This window comes from Penaeus japonicus, unplaced genomic scaffold (assembly GCF_977035675.1).
Source record: "Penaeus japonicus unplaced genomic scaffold, GWHDUDI00000001_assembly GWHDUDI00000031, whole genome shotgun sequence".
NCBI lineage: Eukaryota > Metazoa > Arthropoda > Malacostraca > Decapoda > Penaeidae > Penaeus > Penaeus japonicus.
This window is the reverse complement of record NW_028234433.1, coordinates 10,706,262-10,718,761: the sequence shown is the minus strand read 5'-3', so window position 1 is coordinate 10,718,761 and position 12,500 is coordinate 10,706,262. Positions and strand designations below refer to the sequence as shown.

Here is a 12,500-nt window from a genome sequence, read left to right as displayed (position 1 = left end):
CAAAAATATATATATTTAGTAAAACTTCGTGAATATGAATATGTTGTGACTCAAAAAGATCACGGAATCTGATATCACCATTGCCTCTATACCACAAATCTCTCTCTCTCTCTCTCTCCTCTCTCTTTCTCTCTCTTTCTCTCTGTCTCTGTGTCTGTTTCTCTCTCTCTCTCTCTCTTTCTCTTTCTCTTTCTCTTTCTCTCTCTTTCTCTCTCTTTCTCTTTCTCTCTCTCTCTCTCTCTCTCTCTCTCTCTCTCTCTCTCTCTCTCTCTCTCTCTCTCTCTCTCTCTCTCTCTCTCTCTCTTTTCACATGGATGCTATTTCACATTGGAAGATACATAAGCGAGTTTGTGGATAAATTAGCCAGAAAGGCGACACTGGAGGAGCAGACGTCAAGTGAGTGTTTTTCAAGTTTGAGTGAGGTAAGTATGGGAAAGAGACGTGGAAAAAAATCTATGTCCGCTAAGGATATGGCATGACGCTCTTAGGGTTTATCTGCAGATAATGGAACATACATAAGTCACTTACTAGAAAACATCTACTCAAGAGGATTTTCTTCGATTAAGATATAAGATCTAAGTGCAATGAAGTCTAGTTGTTTTGCTGACTTTGTCATCCATTAGGGTGTTTCAATGTTGTTTTTTAGTCTTTTGTGTTAATCTCTTATCCGTTACACACTCCTAAAATGCGATGTTGTGCCAGGGAAAAATCTACCTCAAACATAGACTCGGCCGTCTCTCGGTTAGGGCAGGTCGGTAAATAACGCAAAATAGTCACTTTCAGCGGCAAACTATATGACCTTACTGACTGAAGGTCACGTTAAAATAATATCAGTAAAATGTGTTACGACTGAACACTAGATTGTACAAGCAGACACAATCTATTTTGTAAACTGTGATAACGTATTGGGTGTGTTTATCGCGCATATCATATATATGGGGGAGTTGACCGTGGATCTGGAGGGATCAGCTGTGCGACCGACTAAAACCAAGCCTGTGATTGACCCGTTGATCGCGAGACAAAATCTTGGCCCTGAGAAATCTGGTCTGAATTTCCGAAGAAATTCTCCATGACCTCCCCACTCCTGTGTAACAGCTACCAAAGCACTGGCAAAGCCTCTCAAACTATAAAATTATATTTCTCGTTACACCCTCAGTTTCCATTTTAAAGAAATGCATATCATAAAAAACATATGAAGTACATGCTTGATTGCTAAAAATGTTCTTAAACTCAGTGTCAAACCTAGTGAATTCTAAAGTATGGGGACATATGTTTAACTTGCGACCTGTGAATGGAAAAGTAAGATAGACGCAGAAAATGTCTAATCCTCTGGTAGTATTACAATGTGTAGAATGGTAATGAAAGGAATTTGGATGATACACTAAGGATATACCAGTTGAAAAGTAATTGCCTCTAATGCAATTAGAGAATGTTAAAAAAATGAAATGAAAATAAGGGTCATTTAGTATTTTAGTATCCACAGTTTTTAGGGATTTCGGAATAATAATTTGCATGATTAAGATGTGGAGGTTACTCACATCTTTTGTATTGATAATGAAAGCAACAATCATCTATTGCTATCAGTTATTGATTGGTTCACTTTAAAAAATAAAACAAATTGATTGTGGGACTGTTTGAGGTGTCAGACATAGGATTACTACTAAAACAGATATTTTGACAAATTATATTAACTCATGTGAGCACAAAAGTGATGTGTCATGTACTAATGTATAATAAATCTGAACTAGTATTAAGACTATTTGAGGGGTCAGATAGCATGCATTTTGCTCCGTTCCTCTGAACTTGTGTATCACTGATACTGGCCTGTCATATTATGTTTAAAAGTATTTTATCATTGTTTAATTTTGATAAATTTCACATTTGTACAGCAATTGATGTTGAGAGAGATACAAATTCAATGTACCAGAGCTTGTATTATAATAAAAGCACTTTTTCGAGTGGTTCCTCTCATTATCAAGTAAGTTTTGTTCAAAACTCAAGTACCATAGTATTAGTATATTCAGGCTTTGTTCAACAAACGTTGTAATAATTTGTGTCTGTAATTATGATGATAAATAGTGTAAAACAAGAGGCATTAATTAGTACTCAAAATGCAATTTTATATTTTAATAAAGTTTGCAACTTTTCAATTACAATTTCTCTTTTACAAAAATTTATTTGCCATAACACTAATGATCCTCATACCAATCTTTGTATTCAAATTACATTAGGGATAGATTTCCTTTATTACCCAATTTGGTAAATTCATCATGCTTTTATTTGCATACACTATACATAGAAAATGAAGTGTACATCAACCTTACACTTCCAACCTTTGATACTGGCACATGATGATGGCTTTAGAATTGCATGTTTACAACCCATGCTACTCTCCTCTGTTACACAAAGGCCGGTGCAGCAGCTGTTACTCTACCCTTCCACTCAAGAGAACCAATAATGGCACCACTGTCAGGTGTGTAGCGATCTTTCTGTTCTTTTGTCAAAAAGTTTCTCGCAAATAATTCTTGTGTATAACACTAAGGAGAAAAAAATTGGCTTTTGTTTATATATATACATAAAATGAGTATTTTCTTAGCATAGGAGTACAAAACATTACACTTTAGATAATTTGCTTTGGCATGGAAAATCAGAAATCAATTACTCTTTTGTGACAAATATTGTTTAGAAATAAAATACTATTAGATGTTGAAGCTTCCTTGATTCTTTTTTTTCTTAAAGTGTTTGCTCATAAATTGAGATTAAAAAAATGTGAGCTCCAAACTTACATGCTATTGTGAAACACTGGTTCTCTTGGGCAGACTGATATAGAAAAAAACAGTAACAAAAATCATATACAAAATATCAATGCCTTTTCAGTTAGCTTAATATATAATCACCTGTGAATATATATAATCAACATAGACCATTTAATTTACAAAAGGCAATTATATGTCACTGCCTACCTGATACACTGACTTTGTATTATTTCAAGAGCATTATATGTGTTAACTGTATATATCTTTTCCACATTCCTTAACTTTACTGACTTTTCTTTCCCAATGAGTGAAATTCATGACTAATTTGTGACATCAAGTAAAACGTATACAGCTATACAACACATTTTAAAGAGTAGCTGTTAGTAATATATATACACAAGCTATTACAATAACATATGATACAGAATGATTAACGTACCAAATTGCACCACAATCCGATACACAAATTACATACAAGAAAACACATCTGCACATGGCTGATTCAGAATATCACAGGCCTCCCTTTTAAAGGTATAAACAAATAAATCTCTTATGAATCTACATATTTACTTCCCGTGTGATTTATCACCCTAAGACGTTCAGATGAGATTCTTCCGTTGCTTTGGAAAGAGGAAATGACATCATCAAAAGTTGGTTCTAAGCCGCCAAGATGCAGAGATGAAGATCTCATATCCACAGGTAGAAAACCAATGAATTCATTGAACTTCCTTACAGTGAATAGAAAAAAAAAGAAAGTAACATAATTACAATTACAACAAAATAAAATATCATAAAAAAATATCTAAAACAATAATATGATAAACAAAATCATAAAAAAAGAGGAATGTGATATTAAACATCTGTGATTGCCTAGCTGTGTAAACTTCTGTACTGTTTCATCTTTAGGACACATTTAGGCAATACTTGATCATTCAGTAAAACGGTGACCTTAATTGCATAACAAACTGATAAACCTCTTGTAATATACAACTCAATATAACAAAAGATTGACACAAAATTATTTTGAATCTTATGTAGGTGAAAATACAGCATTTTTTTTTTTCTTTTTTTAATCTATAAAACAGAAACTAAACTAATAAAATCCTCCAGTCTAAGAAAAAAACTAAGAGCTTGAATTCATTCCAAAAATGGAAAGCTTATCATCAGCATTTCCCCCTAGATTTAACACCTTATAACCAATAAATGAGGATTTTCCAGAACCATAAATCAAGGAATTCGATTAAAAAGTTCCCTGACCATGTTTTAGATAAGTATTTTAAAAGGTTTGTGATATTTTTATTTCTATATATATATTTTTTTTCCCTCTTCCCTCTAAATACATATATATAATCTCTCTCTATATATACTTCTTTTTACATCTAAATTATTATCTTACGAAAATTGTCATGTATGTAATTGAGACATATTAGTTGCACACATTATATTTAATTGTTCTTGATTACCTTTATCATTAAAAAGTATATTCATTTAAATGGCATACATTTCTAATCACAATATTAGATGCTTATGCCACAATTATCTTGTTAAGCAATGTAAAAAATATATCAATAATATATCTTGCATGTCTGTATAATTAGAATAATAATAAGAATCATTACAAAAAATCTAAAAGATCAATCTTTATCGAGTCTCTTCCTACACAGTCTTCTGTTGTTAAGAAGTTGTACCAGGTAATAAATAAACTAAAATCCGAGTCGAGCCAGAGCCATCTGCCGCCGAAGTTTCACTATCTCCCAGTACATGTCATGAACTGAAAAGGGAGACATTATATAAATTAGGTTACAATCCTGATAATATGTAGCTTGTATAGTAAGTCCTGATTCATATACTTTGTTTAATTTTATCTTTCAAGACTTACAAAGCTCTAAGAACAGACATCTTATACCCTAATCATTAAAAAAAGTAATATGCAATTAAAGGTGGAAGTCCAAGGCCTCAAAGAAGTCCTTTTTTGACATTCATGAAGTTCCATAGGAAAATAAAAAAAGGCCTCTTATTCTCACTCAGAGAATAATGGATATTCAGCACTCAACTAAAGTTTCTGTGTCTCATGTGGGGACACTGCATAGTTAAAGCAGATGATAGCATTTATGGCGAAAATTCCAAAACAAAACAATTTGGTTTGTTTTCAATATAGAACAGTTTACTGTGAGACACATCCTATATTGTGGATGTGAGTGCTGTTTCTCTTACTTTGTGGACCAGTCCCTGTCAATGAGATACCTTAGGATACCTTAGCCTAGCTAAAGTGGGCAGGGTATCAAGCAAAGGAAATAAATGACCTTAAAGAAGGCATATGGTTTATGAACAGAAAACACTACCCTTAGTTAACTCCTCAACACAGACTATAATACAGACAAAAAGGAAAAATTCACACATCTATGATAAATGTATCAGTGGCTGCTAAAAGATGACTGAGGGAGGAGACAGCCTGGGAATGGCTGAGCCTTAAGGTAAACCTTGACATCAGAGGGCTACTGTAACTTTTTGTCTAAAAAAAAAAAACACTATAAAGAAAATATTTTTCTTGCCATAAGTATGCAGTACTATGCATATGGCACTACATACTTCTCTCATGTTAAATATTTAAGCTTTTCTTAACTGACCACACTGAATATTATATCCTTGTCTTCCATGAAATGATTAGCTTCCTGATGATTAGAGAATCTCCAGGTCTTTCAGTATCTATTCTTGGCAGTATTGAAGACATTAAGAGAACTAGGATTCATCTGAAAATATTTTTATACCTATTTACACTTACACTTACACTTACACTCATACAGCATACATAATGCACTCTATATGCCTAACCACTCTTAAATAAAACCAAAAATAAAAAGAATAATTTTATCTCCCCACTCACTTGAACTCTTGACTAGACCAAGTTTAATGTAACGTAAGTAGTTGAGGAAGTCACAGATGGCAATAATCTGAAAAAAGAGAACAAATCGTTACTTATATCTTTGAGCAAGTTTCACCACTTTTTTGTATTTTCTTACCATGTAATAAAATGTTCAATAATATTTCACAGCATCCATATCAACATTTCAATTTACAAAAGATTTTAAAGAAGAGATATTGAAAGTAAGATATCACAAAAAATAAAGCATCTGACACAGAAGTGGAAAACAGGTAAAAAAAGAAGGGAGGAAAAGATTGAAAAACAAGACAAAGATAGGGATGTAAAAAAGATGAAACCAAGAGACAAGGAAAGTCAAAAAAGAAACAATGAGCAAAGCAGAGGAGGAGAGAAAGGAGGCATAGAAAGAAAAAGGCGAATAGTATAAATATTTACATAGTATGAAAGTGGTTAAAGATAAAAAATTATTTGACAAAGAGGAAACTTCCATTACAAATGGTTCTATCTGCTATTTTGTTCATGAATAAACACACTCAAAAAAAAAATCTAAAAGTGATATTAAATGAAGACTAATAAATAATTACCCTATTCCTTGCCAACTGTGATATGTAGTACCAGGTATCATCTGATTCCCCAAGCCTGAATCGATACTTGCAGAAACGCGGCACATCTAGCAGAACACACTTCCTGTAATGACGACAGGGTTCTTAAATGAAAATATGTATATTTGGGATATTACTTTTCCTATATAAATCTCTTGTGAACAATTAATAATCTTTTCAACATATCATTTTTAAAAATTTCATGTTATAGTTATAGCTATGTACAGGAAGTTACATAGTATGACATATCTCAAGGTAAATTTTCCCTCTATATCTTCAACTATTTCTTCTTTACAGGCTACTCTAGTTGTATGTAAATAAGACACACTAGCAAGCTTATAACCAACATATACGTCACTAAGAGTCATACACAAGCATGAACCGAAATTCAGGTAGTTAAAAAGGTCAATCTCCAACCATGTATCAGTATTGTACAATGAAGCACATATCTTAAAAATGCAAATACATGCACAGGTATGTAAGACAAGTAACCAATTATAGAAAAAGTCACATGGTTACAAATTTATGGGGGAATGGAAATAAAATATAAAAAGACAAAAATAAAGGAATCACATTTAGAAAATCAAAATCAAAAATTACTTGAAAAAAAAAAAGTACTGGTGGGATGATACAAATATGCGAGACCAAATGGTTATATATAAAACACAGTCTGATGAGAATGCTTCAGTAAGTACACTAGCTCATCTCACACCTAAAGTACTAGGATTTCACAAAGTCATTCAACTATCTATACAACACTCATATCAACAAGGTTGTAACAGGTCATAATAAGGGGGTGGGGGAGAAAGGAATGCACTTTAAGAGGAAGCCATAAACCAAGAGAAATTTTAATAATAACCTGGTGTCATCTGGGTCAACTCTGAAAGAGACCATAGAAAGGATCTCAAAATACCATTCATGTGGGAAATTAAAGGGTTTACCTAAACTGAAATATATTGAAAGAGTTGTCAGTTAAAACCTATGTAGTCTTAGGATTAGACCTTTCCAACTCATCTCCTTCTCTACTACTTGTCTTTCTTGTCTCTCTCTCTTTTCTATTTCTTTTTATTCTCTTTTTCTTTTTTAACTACAATAAGTTATGAGAAAACAGGATCACATAAAGTAAAGTCGTATATACAGATGACATCTCTATCTGGAAAAGGTATATAACGATCTGAATTGTGTTAAATAATCATTCCTGTATAGATAATAAATTCTTGGTAAAGCCAAAATGCTGCCATAATTCATCACATACCTTCCTATATCTCAGTACTAATTAACAATCACCTCCTCTCACTGGAAAATAATCAACAAAAGACATGGGCCATGTGCTAAGTAGAACAAGGGGGTTGAAACCATATGGATATGGTCATCAAACACATGACTGGACTTCTGCTTTTCTGAATAATTGGAACAAACACATGGATGAAAATGACTGAAGGACAACGGCAAAAAGGTTGACACACTGTAAAAGGGCACACACGAACACATGTACGTAGATGTTAGGTGCCACAGGAGAAGCTAGCATTATTTACACGGATACACCTGGGAAGCGGAGAGAATATGAACGGGGAAGAGGAAACACTTCACATTTTTTTTCTGGGTATTCTATAAACAAGAATTTTACGTCTACTACATGTGAATCTATACCATATGTTTCCAAACTGCACAATATGAGTTGTTTAAAAAGATTGTACTGAACATAAATCAGTTTGTATCTAAGAATCTATTCAAATTTTGATGTCCTGCTATTTTCTCAATACTTACCTTAATTATAAATAAGAGTATTTTGTAACTAAATTGTGTTATTCATCAAAAATAGTTCTCTAATTACTTATAGTATAGAAAATACAGTATGATTAATTAGAATTTCCTAGCAAATCTTCCTTCTTTGAGAGTTCAAAATATTCTATCAAACAATGAAAAATGCACATAGTCTTTCAAACATAAGATTTACAGAGTAGAAATATAAATCAAAATGAAAACATCTTGAAATTATCTCAGTCTTCTTGACTGGCTTATTAGAGATGAATCAAAGTAATGTTTAAAAAAAGTCATACCATTATGGGGAAGAAAAGAAAAATTACATGTTCAAGTTCAATTCCCCAATACCCATCCCTTCGAGTCACATCAGTTCCATATTTCACAAAAGAATATCCATGTCTCTTACTTGGGGCAACTGCTCTTCTGCCTTGGGTTCACCTCTTCAATGAAGACGTCATTATCCTCAATGGCTCTCTGAACTCGGTGGGCTAGTGTGGAGTTAGGAAATGCCATGCACAGATCTATATCTTCCGCATAAATACGTCGGATGAAAGGATCCGACTGATCTAGAACTGGGTTTTGCTTCCACATGATAAACTCCTTGTGTACAACTGGGTCAACCTTGAAAAGAAGAGGGAAAAAGTACAAAAATAAATAGATGAAAGTATACATATATCTTTATAAAAATTAATCAAATCACAATTTTTTATCACAGTTGGTCCTTTTACATTTGTGTATTTTGCATCATTAAATTCAATTAAAAGCAGGTTTTGGTATGGCTATGTATCAAAATACATGAAAATAATAAAAAATGGAGGGAGATACAAATACTGAAAAACATAAAAAAAAAAACACTAAAATACTTTAGGAAAATTATCACATCACAAATACAAGTAAAAAGCCATGGAAAATACATACAAATATTAATGACCTATAGTTTGAAAAACCTTTAGGGTAGACAGTTTGAGTGTCCAACCCCATGTTGCCCCTATGGTGGGCAGAGTATTACCACCATTCTAGATATCTATTCACTAGATCTTACATTTTCTGACTGTGATCTGACACTCAAAAGTTATTGGAATCAACTACATATAATAGATGAAGCTATACTTATGAAAAAAAAACAAGGAATAATTTTTAAAAATATTTGAAAGAGAAAAGCATCCTTACTTGAATTGCTCAAGCTGATTTCCTATTCTTATGCATTAGCTAGGGGTGTAGATATATATACCATCTAGTAATATGGTGGCCTAATTTAACTGTTTTGATGTTAAATATAACATGACTAAAATGTTTTTAAAGCAATACTTTGGCAATGCTAGTCTGAGTACAGCAGTATTATTGCTAACATCACTATTAAGTATCATGAATACCATTGGTTTCAAACAGATAATCAAATGCATAAACATATGCAGCTATGATCTATTTGCATACTCTTTGGTGAAAAGCAAAGAAGCATTTTTTATTTTAATCCTGAAGTGGAAATAAGTTTTGGTCTTCAGAATGATAGGATGACCGTAACCAAATAGTAGGGTAACACTAATATATTTGTGTACTTTTTGTAAATCACAATTTTTTATGATTTAATCACAAGGGATTTCGAAGAGTACCCTTTAACCTTGTGAATTGGCCTAATAAATGTTGCTGATGAAACTAACCCTGTTGGCATAATGAAGCTCTTGCATTTGCAATGAGTCAGATGTCAGTAATCTGTTGAACTGATCTGCCTCAAACTGTCTGCCAATCAACACTTTATATGTTGCCAAGGTTCTAATTAGATGGATACATAAACAATGCTGTTATTTCATATTTCTCTGCAGTCCACTCTTCTTACCTCCCAGCATTCAGGGTCAAGAGGAAACTGAGGATGTGAAGTGGCAGCATCATTTATTCTGCTCTCCTTCAGTGGTGAGCTTGGAGGTGTTGTGTCTCTGCCATATTTAAGGTCAAAATCGGAGGGTGATTTGCGGTGGCCTCGTTGAAAGATCTTCTTCCCTGTGAAGGTCATACATGCATTACAGGATGAAGTTTATTATTTTGAAAATACAAAGAGAGTCTATCACACATGATCGGTGCATGTACATACAACAAACACACACCCACATCCACACCCACACAAAAAGTAGTTATGACAAGTAGTAATGATGCATCCTATCTCCCAGTTCATTGTTGTCTTTATCTTTTATAGATATACAGAACCTCAACAATTCATAAAAAAATATAATACATTAGCAAAGAGGATCTATTGAATTAAAACTACTATGCTTTCTCTTGTCAGGAATATTTTAGCTGACATATCAATCACAGTAGTTAAAACAACACAATGCCTGTGATACATTATCATCCATGATAAAATAAAGAATTTCCTACAATAAAATCATATTCAAACAAAAGAAATGGGTAAACATAATTTGAAGTCATACCACTAGAAAAAATAGACATTAAAACAATAATAATGGAGTAATTATGAAAATGCCTATATTTTTAGTGTACGTCACCCTTTTTATTTTACTCTTAACCCAAACAACTGCAACTCATATCCCCAGGAACTGTCCATTCTAGGGAATGAAACTTTAAGCAATATTCAGAGACAGGATAGTTATACTCTTCATTTTCATATCACAAATCAAAACAATAAATCCCATAGTTTATCAGTTAAAGTATTTTTTCTTTCTTTCTTTCTTTCTTTATAAATATAAAGGTATCAAAAGGAAAATTGTAATTTCAGTTCATTACATCTATTGTTAAATCACAATTCATATTACTGTCTTCTATTCAAGTAAGTCACATTTATTTTTTTAAAGGAAATGCTGTGACATCAATACAGCATTAATGGCAGGAATGCATTTAAAAGTTAATGGAATCTTACTTTTAACTTAATGAATAAACACAAGGTAAGGTTCTCATAATAGTAGCAAATAATTGAAAAATGGCTTTAGGCACACTTTTATACAAGTTACTTTACAGTTGTTGAGTTGTGTGCCTTTTTTTGTGCTCAGTGTCACACAAGATGATGACCAAGTCCAAGAACTCTGACATAAAGAATGAAAACAAGGAACAAAAAACAGGTCACACACTTTAACCCTCTCTGGACGGGTGGTACAGTACTGTACCGCTCATTCAAAAGCCCAGTGGCCGGGCGGCACAGTATTGTGCCAGCCATTTAATTGATTTAGGCCTAATAATTCGAACGCCCCGGCATTGGGACATTCAAGGCTGGAATGCCCCCGTCGTAAGTGGGTTAACTAACAGAAAATAAAACACAGAATACAAAAATATACAGAACTTACAATAGCCCACTGCTTACCAACCTGTTTCAGTAATACTTTTGCTGATGAGCTGGGGGTGCAAGTGAGGGTTGGGAGCTGCTGGGGTACTTGTGATTACCAGTGCTTTAAGAGCTGTAACCTCTGCCTGGAGCACCTCCACTTGCATCATGGCCTCACGCAGAGACCTTTCAGCACTTGCTGCTCTTTGGTTAGCATTATGCACCATACTGTGGGCTTCCTGTGAAACCAGTGATGTATATTGTAGTAATGCATATCTTAAGCAGTGACACATTTTAAATAAAAAATGATGGAGAGACTTTGGTATGAATCAAATATGTAAAAAAGAAATACTACAGCATGCAGCATGCTACACACACCTATTCAAAATCACATATTTTCATACCTGGAAGAGGTTGGCAGTGAGCTCCTGCAACTCATTCTCTACTTCATCTCTGATCCTGGATAATCTCTCAACTTCTTCCACTTTATGTTTTAGTTCACCTTTCACTTTATTAAGTTCTTCTTCCACATTCTCCACTTTGGGGGCTGCAACACCATTCACTTGAGAGTAGTCATTCTCAGCCAGACTATTTACATCACTTGCATTGGCTGAAGACTGCTTGGAAGGCGAGAGTGTTGTGGGTGAAGACGTGGAGGGGGACTGAGGAGAGGATGAGTATGTTGAGTGTGATGGCGTCGAGGGTTGGGATTTGTTATTGAGACTATGTACAGATTTAGAGGGAGACGGGTTGGAGACAGAGGCCTTCTGGCCATCACTGCTACTGACTCTCATTTCCTTTAACCGAACATGGACATCATCCAAGGACAAAGGTTCTTGGGGTAAGACCTCCTCTTCCTCAGTGTTGTATTCGGTTTCATCTTTGGTGCAGCTGCCTTTTGATCCATTCTGAAGAGACTCAGTGTATGCATCCAGATCAAGAGTGTCAGCATCAAGGAGGAGGCGAGCATTTGGAGGAGCTTCGAGGAGGATTCTCGGTGAGTATGGTGGAACAATAGTACCTTCGGGCGTGAGGCCCCTGGAAGCCATGACGTGGCATTTGAGTGCCGTTACTTTGGCCCTCACTTCTTGCCTCCACTCCTCAAGTTCCTTGTCATCTTTCTCCTGCTGCAGTTGGCAAGACTCACCCATCCCCGCAGACACTGCCACACTCATTGTGGTCACTTTGCCCTCTCCATCTGCAACAGATAAGGCTCATAAGGTAACTAA

General features: G+C 34.2%; 1 protein-coding gene across 8 annotated transcripts in view; it reads right to left on the bottom strand.

Annotated features, from left to right (window-relative positions):
• Nucleotides 1–2,112: 2,112 nt before the first annotated feature.
• The window catches only part of LOC122256748 (guanine nucleotide exchange factor for Rab-3A), a 21,727-nt gene continuing 11,339 nt past the window's right edge, over nucleotides 2,113–12,500 (bottom strand). For 3 of the 8 annotated variants that reach the window (XM_043021638.2, XM_086555669.1, XM_043021648.2), the window contains exons 2-9: nucleotides 11,676–12,469; nucleotides 11,315–11,510; nucleotides 9,838–9,998; nucleotides 8,410–8,624; nucleotides 7,099–7,119; nucleotides 6,222–6,324; nucleotides 5,641–5,707; nucleotides 2,113–4,527 (exon numbers count right to left, since the gene is read on the bottom strand). In XM_043021638.2, coding sequence (XP_042877572.1) covers nucleotides 4,460–4,527; nucleotides 5,641–5,707; nucleotides 6,222–6,324; nucleotides 7,099–7,119; nucleotides 8,410–8,624; nucleotides 9,838–9,998; nucleotides 11,315–11,510; nucleotides 11,676–12,446 — 1,602 coding nt within the window. In that variant the 5' untranslated portion in view covers nucleotides 12,447–12,469 and the 3' untranslated portion in view covers nucleotides 2,113–4,459. The remainder of the gene's footprint in view (nucleotides 4,528–5,640; nucleotides 5,708–6,221; nucleotides 6,325–7,098; nucleotides 7,120–8,409; nucleotides 8,625–9,837; nucleotides 9,999–11,314; nucleotides 11,511–11,675; nucleotides 12,470–12,500) is intronic. The other 5 variants (XM_043021656.2, XM_086555670.1, XM_043021665.2 and 2 more) reach the window with 4 other exon arrangements.